The 15993-nt window shown below is 44.0% G+C and overlaps 1 protein-coding gene across 1 annotated transcript in view; it reads right to left on the reverse strand.

Moving 5' to 3' along the window:
• The window catches only part of NRXN3 (neurexin 3), a 1831517-nt gene that overhangs the window by 1246213 nt on the left and 569311 nt on the right, over positions 1-15993 (reverse strand). The window contains 1 exon segment of the mRNA XM_038743538.1: positions 10766-11149. Coding sequence (XP_038599466.1) covers positions 10766-11149 — 384 coding nt within the window.

Consider the following 15993-nt stretch of genomic DNA (forward strand, 5'->3'; position numbering starts at 1 on the left):
GGCATGTCACTTGGTTCTAAAAGTAAATGAGATCGGTCAGTGTAGATTGGTTCCTCTTAGAAGGAGGGAAAGTAATAGACAATGGGGAAGGAGACAGTGAAGAAGAGAGGAGGGAGGGAGCAGGGAAGGCGATAAAGAAACTCTTTCATTTAACACATCTCAGAGGAAGTGTGCCTTCGCCGTGAATATCCTAATTAACATTATCAGCACCAATACACATTTACTGAATCCAGCCCATTGGATGAGGAGCCAACACATTTCTACGAGAGGGGTGTACATCCTACGTTCAGCACTTTCCAATTTCCAGTTCCACTTCAGCCACCTGGCTAGTGAGGGCCCAACACCCACCCCTGCCAAGACATTTTTGCACTTATCTCAAGTAGAGGCAAGAAGCCAAGGAAGCTAAGGATTCCACCCCATCCACAAGCATAACAGTCTCTAAAGCCCCATGTACTACAAACACCGCTTCTTGCATTCCACCTTCCAACAGCCCTCAAAAGCACCCCAGACCCATCCCCTCTGTCCATCCATCTCTGGCAAGGAGGAGCCAATGAAAAATCACTCTGCCAGGAAATAAACAACTGAGAAGGAAAATGGTATGAAATTATACTGGGTCAATGTCCACCTCTAAGCTCAAAGGGGTTGAAGCCAGCTAATCTGAGAGGGGAAGTGAAGGGGCAAGGTGGGGTAGGGAGAGTGCAAAGTACATAGATGGTTAGAGAGATTAAAAAGATACAAAAGCAGAAAGAGAAAAATAGAGGAGAATGAAGGACAGGTGGTTTGAGAGATGCAGTGAAGGGGAAAGAAGGCAAAGGGAGAGTGAAGAGTATTTAATAAAAATAATAATAATAATAATAATAATAATAATAACAACAAAAATAATTACAGTGGTACTTGTTAAGTGCTTACTATGTGCCAGGCACTGTACTAAGCACTAGGATAGACACAAGATAATTGGGTTGGACACAGTCTCTGTCCCAAACAGCTCTCCTAGCTCAACCCCCATCTTACAGATGAGGTAACAGGCACAGAGAAATTATGTAACTTGCCCGAGGTCACACAGCAGACAAGTGGCAGAGCCAGGATTAGAACCCAGGTCCTTGTGACTCCCAGGACTATATATAAATGGAGAAAGAGACAGAGAGAGAGGGAGAGACAGAAAGGATAGGAAAGAGGAAGCAGCATGGCCTAGTGGATAGAGCATGGGCTTGGTAGTCAGAAGGACCTGGATGCTAATTTTAGCTCTGGCACTTGTCTGCTTTGTGACTTGGGGATGACAGGTTTTCTGTGCCTCAGTTACCTCATCTGTAAAGTAAGGATTAAAACTGTGGACCCCATATGGGAGAGGGACAGTATCTAACTTGCTTATCTTGTAACTACCTCAAGTGCTTAGTACAGTGTCTGGCACATAGCAAGTGCTAACAAATACCATAAAAGAAAGGAGAAAGAGAATAGATGAGGAGAATGAAGGAGTGCTGGTTTGAGAGATGGGCTGAAGGGGCAGGGAGAGTGAGGAGTATTCAGATGTAGAGAGAAAAAGAGAAAGAGGAGATGAAAGGAGAAAGAGAAAAAGGGGAGGAAGACAAGGGAGAGCTAGTTTGATAGACAGAATCTCTAAGGACAACATGGTAGTTTCAAACACTGAAGATGGTTTGTATCTGTTCCCAAACCTCATTCTCCCTTTATACTTTGATTGTGAGCCCCTGGAGGATCAGGCACCATGTCAAATTTCTCATCCATGTACTCTTTCTGAGAGCTTAGTTCAGCGCTTTGCTACCATGTTTCCTGGGGGTCACATTAACCTACGCCTCTCCAACTGCCTCGGTATCAAGCTATCTCAGTTCATCGATTCCAGAGGGAGAAATCAAGTCTGGCCTGACTCCAACTTCAATGGGTGAAAGGCGCATAAGGAGAAAGTCAAGCCAGGGCACAACCTGAGGTTAGCCAGTTCCTTGAGGGGAGAAGTGAGAGGGAGGAGAGTGGATGTCAAGGGAAAAGGGCTTCAGCAAGAACAATGTGCTCAACCTCTCTGTGCCTCAGTTTCCTCACCTATATAACAGAGCTATGATCCCTGCTTTCCTCCCACTTAGGTTGTGAGCTCAGCACAGGACAGGGATTGCATTCAATCTGATTATTATGTATGTTCCCAGGCACTTAGCACACTGCTTGGCACAGAGTGGTGGGATCTTAAATTTCAATATTATTATTATTATCACAGCCTGATTTGAGTCTTTCAGAGGACTACTGCTTATACAATTAAAAACAACGTTAATAATCAACAAATTAGTTGGTAGAGAGGATTGGCCCTTACAAGCAACCCTTTATTAACAAGCCAGAATGTGTAATTGAGCCATGAATTTACAACCCTACATAAACAAACTATTGTACAAACTTGGAAAGAAAAGAATTCATAAGCAATCAGATGTGCTTTTTAAGCTTCTGGGAATGGAATTGGGTATTAAAACAAATGACATTCAAGATTACAAAAAGTGCCTCTCAATGCTGCCTTTTATAATTTGCCTGGTTCAATTCATTTCCCCAGCCATCCTTGTAAAAATAGCAAGCCACTTTGAGTTCTTTGTGTCCAGCTGCCTTAGATGGGTCATGTCTGCTCTGAGTAAATGTGTCTGTTAAAGAGACATTTTTTGGAATATCTAATTTGGGTCCATATATGTGATAGATACAACTTGAACATTATTATGAACACAGCAGCAGCATGGCCTAATGAGAAGCAGCATGGCCTCGTGGAAAGAGCACGGGCCTGAGAGTCAAAGGATCTGGGTTCTAATCCAGCTCCACCACCTACTTGCTGTGTGACATTGGGCAAGTCACTTAGCTTCTCTTTGCCTCAGCTACCTCACCTCCAATATGGGGATTAAGACTGAGCTCTGTGGGGGTTGGGGACAGTGTCCAACTGGATGATCTTATATCTGCCCTAGTACTTAGTACTGTGCCTGGCACACAGTGAGCACTTAAATGCCATTTTAAAAATGAGCCAAAATTAGAAGAACTGGTGCATGCCCTAAGTCCTTCAGATCAGTATGCCCACATATCTGAGTGTCAGCCTTTCTGGTGTTTTTTCTACCTCCCTCCCACACCACTCTCCTATTGGGTGTCTTGGGATGTTGACTGGCAATGGGATAAACATGATGGCAGGAATCAGTGTTGCAGAGTTGTCAGTATCCTTAGACAAACTCTCAGTTGGGTAACCTCCATAGCCCATCAGGAAGGGCACGTAGTACTAAATCCAGTATCAAAAATACCCTGTTCTTACACAAGTAGTCTGTCAATTTTTTTTTGCCCTTCTCTTCCACAAAAAAAAGTGGTTTCAACCTTCATTTTATAAACAATTCATTCTAAGGGACATTCTAAGTCTGCTTGTCTTTATGTCTTCTTAACTCTCTGGCCCAGTTTCAGTATTTTCAAACTAATCAACAAAAATTTGGATACCTTAAAGAGCCATCCTCATCTATTGATGGGAGAAGCCAATTTTCATCTTAGTCATTGGTACTTAACACCATGGGAATTAGTGACATTTTTTGAACCTGCTATTTTTCTTAACCTGGGCAGACAAGAACTTCCTGAAAGCTAGATCCATCAAAAAGAAATTAATAGTATTTACTGAATGCTTGAGAACTTGCTGTGTTCAGAACACTGTGCTAAGTTTGAGAGAGTACGCTAGACAGAGAAATAATTCCTGCCCAGAAGCAGCTTATAACCTAATGAGGGAGGAAAAAGGCACAAGTGTAAGCTTCTTCTAGGATGGGAATGGGTCTTACTTATTATTTTCATTTATTATAGTATTTTTAAGCACTTACTCTGTCAAAAACTGTTCTAAGCACTGGGATAGGTACAGTTTAATTAGGTAAGACACAGTCCCTGTCCTGCATGGAGCTCATACTCTATGTAGGAGGGAGAACAGGTATTTAATCCCCATTTTACAGTTAAGGAAACTGAGGCACGGAGGAGTTAACTGACTTGCCCAAGGTCACACAGTGGAGGAAAAACAAAAGGATTTAGTGACAAACTATATGAAAGAGTGAGAAGTCAAGATGAAGTCTATATTATAATAGAGTTGGTAGACACGATCTCTGTCCTCCATTTACAGATAAGAAAATTGAGAACCCTGTCCTCCTCCTGAGTTTCCCATCACTGTAGACAATACCACTATCCTCCCTATCTCAAGCCTTTAACCTTGGCCTTGTCCTCGACTCATCTCTCTCATTCCATCCATATATTCAATCTGTCACCAAATCCTGTCCATTCTGCCTTCAGAACATTGCTAAAATCTGCCCTCTCTTCTCCACCTAAAACTGCTACTATGCTGATCCAGGCACTTGCAATCTCCCCCAAAGCCAGGTTTCCTACCTCCCTCAGGCCATCCTGGAGCTCTCCATTTCCCCAGAATCAGGCTAGTACAGAGCACAAAGTAAAGGCAGTAGTCATTCCACCTTTGCTTTACTGCTGTGCTGATCGTTATGCTGTTTACCACTCAGCCCTTCTGCATTAGCAAAGGATATGGCTCTCCCGGCCCGTCTTTAAACATCTTTTTCTAAACAGATGTGATGATCATGTTGGACTTGGGTAATGAGATTTTTCCAGACCATAAGTCCCTAAGTGTGAATTAATTGCCTAGCTTATTTGCAATAAATAAAGGGGTTATTACATTAAAAAAAAATCATTAGAGCCCACCAGGCATGCGCAGAAAAGGCCAGAGTCTGCTTGTAACCTATGAGTCTGCTCTGGATGATCAGGTGGTTTCATTTTAATTTGGCATCCCTGTCTCTCAGTTTTGCAATCCTGATGCAACATCAGTTGGTGCTCTGTAACTCTGAGGGTTTTTTGTGGAGCACACTGAAAACTTTTGGAAATTCTCTGCTCAAAGGAAGAGCCCTACTGTAGCATGAAAAGGCTACTGAAACCAAGACTCTTAATTGAAACTATCTTGAAAAACTGATCCAAACTGCCTCATTTAACTATTCTTTCTATGAAATTGGCCCCACAGCATTCTCTTACCAGCTAGTTACAGGAGGACTCAGGGTCTTGGAAAGGTCTTCAAAACCCATTAAAGTGAGCATCCCTTTTAAGAGAACATGACTCTGGAGTAGCTTGATCATTTGACAGTCATTTCACATAACAATAATAATAATAATAGTAATATAGTAACACGCTATCTGACCTTGGCTTCACAGACTCCGTCCTCTCCTGGTTCTCCTCATCTCTCCGATCGCTCTTTCTCAGTCTCTTTTGCAGGCTCCTCCTCCTCCTCCCATCCTCTTACTGTGGGGGTTCCCCAAGGTTCAGTACTTGGTCCCCTTCTGTTCTCGATCTACACGCACTCCCTTGGTGACCTCATTCGCTCCCACGGCTTCCATTATCATCTCTACGTTGATGACACCCAGATCTACATCTCTGCCCCTGCTCTCTCCCCCTCCCTCCAGGCTCGCATCTCCTCCTGCCTTCAGGACAACTCCATCTGGATGTCTGCCCGCCACCTAAAGCTCAACATGTCGAAGACTGAACTCCTTGTGTTCCCTCCCAAACCTTGCCCTCTCCCTGACTTTCCCATCTCTGTTGACGGCACTACCATCCTTCCCGTCTCACAAGCCTGCAACCTTGGTGTCATACTCGACTCCACTCTCTCATTCACCCCTCACATCCAAGCTGTCACCAAAACCTGCCGGTCTCAGCTCCACAACATTGCCAAGATCCGCCCTTTCCTCTCCATCCATACCGCTACCCTGCTCGTTCAAGCTCTCATCCTATCCTGTCTGGACTACTGCATCAGCCTTCTCTCTGATCTCCCATCCTCGTGTTTCTCTCCACTTCAATCCATACTTCATACTGCTGCCCGGATTATCTTTGTCCAGAAATGCTCTGGGCATATTACTCCCCTCCTCAATAATCTCCAGTGGCTACCAATCAATCTGCGCATCAGGCAGAAACTCCTCACCCTGGGCTTCAAGGCTGTCCATCACCTCACCCCCTCCTACCTCACCTCCCTTCTCTCCTTCTACAGCCCAGCCCGCACCCTCCGCTCCTCCGCCGCTAATCTCCTCACCGTACCTCGTTCTCAGCTGTCCCGCCATCGACCCCTGGCCCACGTCATCCCCCGGGCCTGGAATGCCCTCCCTCTGCCCATCTGCCAAGCTAGCTCTCTTCCTCCCTTCAAGGCCCTGCTGAGAGCTCACCTCCTCCAGGAGGCCTTCCCAGACTGAGCCCCTTCCTTCCTCTCCCCCTCGTCCCCCCTCCGTCCCCCCCATCTTACCTCCTTCCCTTCCCCACAGCACCTGTATATATGTATATATGTTTGTACATATTTATTACTCTATTTTACTTGTGCATATCTATTCTATTTATTTTATTTTGTTAGTATGTTTGGTTGTTGTTTTTTTCCCTCTGTCTCCCCTTTTAGACTGTGAGCCCAATGTTGGGTAGGGACTGTCTATATATCTTGCCAATTTGTACTTCCCAAGCGCTTAGTACAGTGCTCTGCACATAGTAAGCACTCAATAAATATGATTGATTGATTAATATGTTAAGACTATAAGATCATTATAGGCGGGGAATGTGTCTAATTCTGTTGTACATTCCCAAGTGTTTAGTACAGTGCTCTGCATATAGTAAACATTCAATAAATACCATTGATTGACTGAGCAAGGACTCACTTTGTGCTATGCACTGTACCAAGCTTTGAGGTAGATACATGATAATCACATCCTACAGGGGCCTCACAGTCTACGTAGGAGGGAGAACAGGTATTGAATCCTTATTTTGCTCAAGGGAACTGAAGCACATAGAAGTTAACTGACATGCTCAAGATGACATGGCAAGTAAGTGGCAGAATCGGGATTAGAACTCGGGTCCTCTGACTCCCAAGCCTGGGTCCACTAGATCACCTGCTTCTGCTCCTCTATGGCACAGCACAACCTAACGGAGGAGGGACCAAGGAAGATGAATGACTGACATCATGATAACACCACACTTCCCTATTCCCGGCTCCCTGTCCTCAACGTGAGCTTTAGCTTTCAAATTTCAAACAAAGAGGACCTGTTGTAACCGACTTGCACAATGTTTCTATTCATTGCAACCAGTGGACTGTCACAGAACCCCAAATGAAAGGGGACACACTGTAAATGTTTGCATCCCATTTTATGGACCTAGGAGAGACAAATATCGACTTGGACTTGGACAGTGCCTACTTCCTAGGTTTAAGCCACCTGCTCAAAGTAATATTAAAACTCAAATCAATACATAAATCAGTGGTATTCATTGAGCACATGCTGTGTGTAGAGCAGCATACTACTTAATAAATATGACTGAATGAATGAATGAATGACACAGGGCTCACATTCTAAGTAGGAGGGAGAACAGGTATTGAATCCCCATTTTACAGATGATGAAACTGAAGCTCAGAGAAGTTAAATGACTTGCACAAGGTTATACTGTAGGCAATTGGCAGAGCCAGGATTATAGCCCAAGTCCTCTGATTCCCACAGTGATTGTCTGTAGTCTAAGTAGTACAGCTCTGGAGCATGCCAGGACCCTTCCTGAGAGGGCAGTGTGCAAACGTCTTTCAAGATTCTCATGGAGGAACAGAGTTTCAAGCCTCCACAGTTGGCTGGGCCCTGCTTCTCCTTTCTCTCTTTGTGCAAAACTTCTCACCAAGTGAAGGAAGCAGAACAATCCTGCAGTCGGGACAGTGATTCACAAGGTCAAGAATGAGCAGTTAAAATGATCTATTGCCAGCATTTTCCCCTGTAGCAGAGGAACTGAAGGAAGGCTCAGGAAATAGTTCTTTCCCTCCAACAAAAATATCATGAAATAATTTCCCATCTCTTGTTAAGGATTCTTTCATATTCCTTCTTTCTTTAGCGCTGTTCCTTTAAGAGCAGGGAAAGGATTATATTTGAACAATACAGTTTTGATAGATACGCCACTGTCTGTACAAATTCTTAACTGGTCTGGAAATCTCAGGGCAACCAAACATTTCTAATTATTCCATTTTCAAAAAAGAAAAACTATTACAAAGACACCTTTTGTCACTACCAAGATTTTGTCTGATCATTGGAAATGCAGTATGAGCAAATGTTTGTAAGGTGAATTTTTTTTATGTCCTCCAAACCTTGGCTTGGTGGCGGTGGTTAAAGTTGCATCTCATTTTGTTTCAACCATTTTACCTGGTGCTTCAAAAAAATGAGAGAAAAAAACGCTTCTAATCTCTAATTAACAATCACCACAGTAGTGGGTTTCTTCCTTAGGCACTTAAGGATGGAGGCCTCAAGGTGGAGGAAGTGATTTGGTCACTAGCTTACCTAACAAGCCTCTTCTGTCTCTGCTTTCTATGACTCCCAAGGCATTCCCAAGAGAGTGCCCTGGATCTATTTTACAGAAACAAAAGGCCAATAGACTATTTCCCTCCTCTGATGGCAACAGTAAAGTTAAAAAAGCAATTAATCTCTATATCAGGTGTATTCGCCCTTGCATGCTTGGCACATAGTAAACGCTTAAATACCATCATTATTATTGTTATTATCATCATCATCTGATCTGCCCTCATTTACTTCATGTCCAGGGGTGGCTTCACTACAATACAGTGGAGGCACTGAACCCGTCAGTTTCTAAATTTTACCCAAGCCTATATGTAACCAAATGTTGAACATTCAAATCTGAGTTCCAAAGTCAAGCCTGATTATTGGATCACTGAGCCTAAATTGTGCTTCCAGCTGATCAAATACGATTAGCCAGGGAGATGAGCTGAAATATTTGCTACTTATTTTGAGTGGTTTTAGTACACTGACTGGCACATAGTAAGCGCTTAACGAATACTGCTATGTGCCAGGCACTGTATTAAACGCTAGGGTAGATACAAGCTCATCAGGGTGGACACAGTCTCTATCCCACTTGCAGCTCACAGTCTTAACCCCCATTTTACAGATATGGCAACTGAGGCTCAGAGAAGTTAAGTGACTTGCCCAGTGTCACACCGCAGACATGTGGTGGAGCTGGGACTTGAACCCAGGTCCTCTGACTCCCAAGCCTGTCCTCATTCCATTAGGTCATGCTGCTTCTCATGATGCATTTCACAGCATACACTATTCATGTGAACCACAAAGTGAGGACCAAGCAAAAACGCTTTCTATTTTGACACCTACATTCAAACATGAAATTTGGAATTACCAGCTTTATGGGGCAGATTCTAAATAGCAGTTTAGTATAAGTGGCACACTGAGGGTGGAGATATTTACTAAAGTAAAACCAGGAATAAAAGCAACTGAATATCCAATAAGGCAAAGAGATTGCCCCCAATTCATAACGGAATCACCCAAACTCATAATGGTACCATCCTATGACAGACAATCGGTTAGTCCATTTCCTGGCTCCCTCTCCCTATGGCAGACTGATCCATGGCCACCAAATCAACACCCCTGGATTAAAATCACAGTGGAGCGGGGATTATATATGGTATGGAAATCTGAAGGCAAACATTTATAATTATTCCATTTTCAAAAAAGAAAAACTATTACAAAGATCTTTGGTCACGGCAAAGATTTTGTCTGATCTCCATTAGCAATGCAGTATGAGCAAATGTTTGAAAGGTGAATCTTTTTACATCCTCCAAACCTTGGCTTGGTGGCAGTGGTTAAAGTTGCATTTCATTTTGCTTCAACCATTTTACCTGATGCTTCATAAATGAGAGATAAAAAAAAACATGCTTCTAATCTCTAATCAACACATCACCGTAGTGGATTTCTTCCATAGGTACTTAAGGATGGAGGCCTCAAGGTGAAGGTTTCTTAAAGAAAGATGATCAAGAAAATGCTAAAGTTTTGCCACTGGCAAGTCACAGAAACTACTCTTTACTCAGTCTCTGTCCTAATGACCAAATATTACCAAAAATTGGTCCCAAATCAAGGACGCTATACCAACTGAAGCTTGGATTCCCTCATCTTGAATTTCCACCACTTCACTTTAGGAACAAACTCGAAGACACCTTATTTGATGTTGGATTCCCCATCTGTTGGCAAACTTTGGCCACTCTCGAGCCAATGAATTGGGCAGAGACCAGAGAGAAACAGGAGAGAAGCCTGTAGTGGACTTTGGCTCTTACACCATCTATTTGTATCCAGCAAATCTACAATAAACTGAGTTGTGCAACCTCCAATCAATCGATCAACTGTACTTACTGAGTGCTTACTGTGGGCATAGCACTATACTAAACGCTTGGGAGAGCATGATACCACAGGGTTGGTAGACATGTGCCCGGCTCATAACAAGTTAACAGTCTAGAGCATCAAGCCTAGTAGTTTAGTGGATAGAGCACAGGTCTGGGAGTCATAAAGACCTGGGTTCTAATCCCAGCTCTACCACTTGTCTGCTTGCGTGACCTTGGGCAAGTCACTTCATTTCTCTGGGCCTCAGTTACCTCATATGTAAAATGGAGATTAGGACTGTGAGCCTTATGTGGGACAAGAACTGTATCCAACCTGATTACCTTGTATCTACTCCATTGCTTAGTACAGGGCCTGGCACATAGCAAGAGCTTAAATACCACAGTTATTAATTATGAAAAACAAGTGACTTGGCAGCCTGAACAGTCTTAATTGAGCTTCAGGGAGAATCAGTCTCCCCAGAATTTACCTTTAGCTTGAAAAAAGCTTTATACAAATGAAGGTCACCACGCTACCCAAGAAGGTGGTAAGTTCTCTCTCATTTCAACTGGGGCTGCCCATGCACTCCCGAAAATGCCATCAGGTGAGCTTACCTCTTTCACACGTCCTCCCCCAGTAGCCGGTGCCAGTGCAGTCACAGATGAACCGGTTCCAGCCATCCTTGCAGACGGCGTTATTCTTGCAGGGATAGCTGTCGCACTGTTTGGTGCTCTGCCGGGAGCACGAGGACTTGACCCCCGCGGCATTCTGCATTTCCGCCAGCTGCCGGATGTTCTTGCTCCGCCCATCGATGAACAGGTCCCGGACGCAGCCCACATAGCCGTAGTTCAGCATGGCAGTCCAGAGCTCAGTGGGGAGGATGAGCCCGGCACGGTTTTCTGGCAACCCGCCCAGGTACATGTCGCCTTCCAAATCCAAGATCTCGCTCTCCCCACTGGCGGTGAATGGGGTTCGCCTGCTGTTCACTGATATGGTGCCTAAGGCAAGGGAGAAATGGAAGACTGGTGTGAGCTAAGAGATGGCTGACAAGACCCTAGATAAACCAGAGAGACTAGATAGACGGGCCTCTGGAGACCAACACTTATTGGGCCAAGACCTCGCCCCTCATTTAAAAGAACAGAACAACAATAGAATGAAAAAACTTCCCAAGAAGCAAACCTGGCCTAATGGAAAGAGCGTGGGCCTGGGAGGAGACATGGGTTCTGATCCCGGCTCCACCACGTGCCTGCCCTGTGACCCTGGACAAGTCACTTAACCTCTCTGTGCTTCAGTTTCCTTACCTGAAAAAAATGAAGATTCAAATTCATTCAATCATATTTATTGAGCACTTACTGTGTGCAGAGCAATGTACTAAGCGCTTGGGAAGTACAAGTTGGCAACATATAGAGATGGTCCCTACCCAACAGTGGGCTCACAGTCTAGAAGGGGGAGACAGAGAACAAAACAAAACATATTAACAAAATAAAATAAATAGAATAAACATGTACAAATAAAATAAATAAATAAATAATTCAAATGCCTCTTCTTCCTCCCCCTTGGACTGGGAGCCCCATGTGGGACCGGGACTGTGTCCAATTTGATTGTCTTAGATCTACCCCAGGGCTTAGTATAATGCTTGTTGATTTTTTTTGTTTTTTTTTTTATGGTAGTTAAGCACTTACTAAGTGTCAGGCACTGAACTAAGCATGGGGTAGATTCAAGATAATCAGCTTGGACACAGTCCATGTCCCCCATGGGGTTCATAGTTATAATCCCCATTTTAGAGATGAGGTAACAGTCACAGAGAAGTGAAGTGACTTGCACAAGATCACACAGCAAATGGCAGAGCCAGAATTATAACCCAGATCCTTCTGATTCCCAAACCTGTGCTCTATCCATTAGGCCATGCTGCTTCTCAAATATCTTTTTATTATTATAATTATCAACATCAGCTATGTGATACTGATCTAACCTTGGCCCTAAAAGTGTGCTATCTGTGTGAGACTCCCCCAAGGGAAAGTATGGGGGCAAAGTAGCCTGGGTGGTTTTGAATGAGGTGCCTTAAGCACCTCAGTTCCCTCTCCCCTGCCATGTTATGTCAGAGGTTGAGCTATTGAGAAAAAAAAGGCACTTGTGATTAAACTCCATACAACCATTTCATCTTGGGGCAATTGAGGCCAACATTCACCTTGTCCACGAAAACTCCCATCACTTCAGGTATAAGACAGACACAAAATGGGGCACTCATCCTACGGAACTCCTATTGTACCTCCTCTCCAGATAATGACAGAACTTCAGCCTCCAGAGGAATTCATTTTAAAAAAGGGCCAAGAAAGCCTGAAAAGTGTTTCACTTGAATTCAAACAAACCACATTTAATTTGAAATCTCTTATCTCCAGTCAGGATTTGCCGATCAATACCTACTTCCTGCTGCGTAACAAACGGGTCAGTGCTGCAATCTGCTACCTGTCTGCAGGCCACTCAGAGACTATCTAGTTTCTCCCATAGTAAACCACCAACTGCACCATTAACTTTCTAAATTAATGGTTAGGTTTTCCCCACGAATACCCACCCAACACTAGTGGCATGGGAATGAACCCAAAACAGCAAGGCCTAGTGGAAAGAGCATGGGCCTGGGAGTCAAAGGACTTGGGTTCTAATCCCAGCTCTGCCCCTGTCTGCTGTGTGACCTTGGGTAAGTCATTTAACTTCTCTGTGTCTGTTACCTCATCTGTAAAATGGGGATTAAGACTGTGAGCCCTGTGTGGGACAGGGACTGTATCCAACCCGATTTTGGTATCTACCCCAGTAGTTAGTACAGTGCCTGTCTTATAGTAAGCATATAAAAAAATGCCACAATTATTTTTACTATTAGTAGTAATAGTAGTAGTAGTGTAGTAGTATTAATGGGGAAAGGAATGTGGCTTAGTGGAAAGAGCACAGGTCCAGGAGTCAGAGGACTTAGTTCTAATGCCACCTCTGCCACTTGTCTGCTGTGTGACCTTGTGCAAGTCATTTCACTTCTCTGTACCTCAGTTCCCTCATCTATAAAATGAAGATTAAGACTCTGAGCCCCACGTGGGACATAGACAACCTGATTGTCTTGTCTTATGCTGTCCACTCATCTCTGACAACACAGTGACTCCGTGGACATTTCTTCCAGAATGCCCCACCTCCATTTGCAATCGTTCTGGTAGTGTATCCATGGAGCTTTCTTGGTAAAAATATGAAAGTGGTTTACCATTGCCTTCTTCGGCACAGTAAAATTGAGTCTCGGCCAGCACAGGTGAGTTTTGACTTGTAGCAAATTGCCTTCCACTCGCTAGCCACTACCCAAGATAGGGATGGAGTGGGTATGCCTCTGCTTGACTCTCCCTCCCATAGCCAAGACTGATAGAGTACTAGGAACTCTCCAAGTGCAATCCTGAGAGGTGTATCTATCCTGATTAGATTGTATCTATTCCAGTGCTTATTAGAGTGCCTGCCACATAGTAAGCACTTAACAAATACTATTAAAAAAAATTACTCCTTTGGCATATTGATCTTGAAACCCAGGCTCGGGCTGGATGTGAATAGGGGATGGTCAAATAAACCACATTTTATAAATTAATAGCTTTTCTCCAAGGGAGTTGATCCTTCTAAATCAATTCAATCAAAGCACTTCTTGTCTGGGTATTACCTGAATGGGAATTCTCACATGAAAGTCAAAGGCTCAGATGTAATTGCTGATCTTGGGGATATGACCTTTCTTATCACATCTAACGTGACCTTAAGCTCCTCACAGTCCAGAAGAAACACAAGTCAAACTGGTCAGGCATTCACATGCCCCAGATTCTGAGTTTAATTTTTTTTCCCTTTTCTGTTATTATTCTAGAATGGCTGTGTACCACCTCAGGCAAGCTTGTTTGATCTGTGACTGCAGAAACAAACAAAGCCATTTAAACTAAATGTAAAAGGTTATGAGAAAGAAAGTGGAAAGTGAGGTCTGAGAAGAGAATGAAGTATAGGCTTTCATACCAAAGAATTAAATTGAACAAGACTAAGAAAATGCAATTGGCTTTCCCCTTTCTTGGCATAATTTTCTTTGCCAGACAACCATCACCAATTATTGAAGAATATATCTTTTACATAAAATCCTACATGGCCCAAATCAATCCAATAGTGAAATCCAATAATGCAGCACCTGTGATTTCACAATCGGTTTCCATGGCAATGAGAAGATGAGAGCACTCTTGTGACATTACACTCACTTCATGGGTAGCAGGAAGCCATGATGTTTGTAAAGTCACTGTCAGCTCCAGAAGCAAAAAAGACAGTGCAAAACCCTGAGGGTAAGGTTTGGGGTATGAAGTTACAAAAATTATCTGAGCTGCCAGTGAGGCAGACATCCAGTTTCAGATTTCCACAGGGAACCCAGAGAAAGGTGATAAGACATGTTAATGGATTCCTTTACCCAAATTATCATTAGTCATAAAGAACTCTGAGGAAGTACCTGACAGAATCTACACAGTGACTGCTGCCACACTGTGCATATAACTACCGAGAAAAAAAGACGAGTTGTGGTATTTGTTAAGCTTCATTCATTCAATCAATCGTATTTATTGAGCACTTACTGTGTGCAGAGCACTGTACTAAGTGCTTGGGAAGTACAAGCTGGTAACACATAGAGACGGTCCCTACCCAACAGTGGGCTCACAGTCTAGAAGGGAGAGACAGACAACAAAACAAAACATATTAACAAAATAAAATAAATAGAACAGTAAATATGTACAAGTAAAATAGAGTAATAAATATGTACAAACATATACAGGTGCTGTGGGGAGGGGAAAGCGGTAGGGCAGGGGGGTGGGGAGGGGGAGGAGAGGAAGGAGGGGGCTCAGCCTGGGAAGGCCTCCTGGAGGAGGTGAGCTCTCAGTAGGGCTTTGAAGGGAGGAAGAGAGCTAGCTTGGCGGATGTGCGAAGGGAGGACATTCCAGGCCAGGGGAAGGACATGGGCCGGGGGTCAACGGTGGGACAGGCGAGAACGAGGCACAGTGAGGAGGTTAGTGGCAGAGGAGTGGAGGGTACAGGCTGGGCTGTAGAAGGAAAGAAGGGAGGTGAGGTAGGAGGGGGCAAGGAGATGGAAAGCCTTGAAGCTGAGAGTGAGGAGTTTTTGCCTGATGTGTAGGTTGATTGGTAGCCACTGGAGATTTTGGAGGAGGGGAGTAACATGCCCAGAGCGTTTCTGCACAAAGATGATCCGGGCAGCAGCATGAAGTATAGATTGAATTGGGGAGAGACAGGAGGATGGGAGATCAGAGAGGATGTACCAGGCACTGTACTAAGCACTGGAGTGAATACAAGATAATCAGTTCCCACATGGGGATCATGTTTTAAGTAGGAGGAAGAACAGGTATTAAATCCCTATTTTACAAATGAAGAAACTGAGGCAGAGAGAAGTTGTGACTTTCCTAAGGTCACATAGCAGGCAAGAGGTGGAGCTAGTGTTTGAACACAGATCCTCTGACTCTCAGACCCAAGTTCTTTCCACAAGGCTAGACTGCTTCTGTCATGCACCTCTGTCTCCCCCTTTTAGACTGTGAGCCCACTGATGGGTAGGGACTGTCTCTATATGTTGCCAACTTGTACTTCCCAAGCGCTTAGTACAGTGCTCTGCACACAGTAAGCACTCAATAAATACGATTGATGATGATGATGCACCTTGAGTCAGCCCTCCCACCAATACCATCACTCTGCCCCTTAGTTCCACACTCTCCCTCTCCTTGTCTCTCACTTCCACTACAGGACAAATGTGTCAAGGGTGAAGATCCAGAAATGTGATGTGGCGGTGAAGAGGCAATGA

This window comes from Tachyglossus aculeatus, chromosome 1 (genome assembly GCF_015852505.1).
Source record: "Tachyglossus aculeatus isolate mTacAcu1 chromosome 1, mTacAcu1.pri, whole genome shotgun sequence".
Lineage (NCBI taxonomy): Eukaryota > Metazoa > Chordata > Mammalia > Monotremata > Tachyglossidae > Tachyglossus > Tachyglossus aculeatus.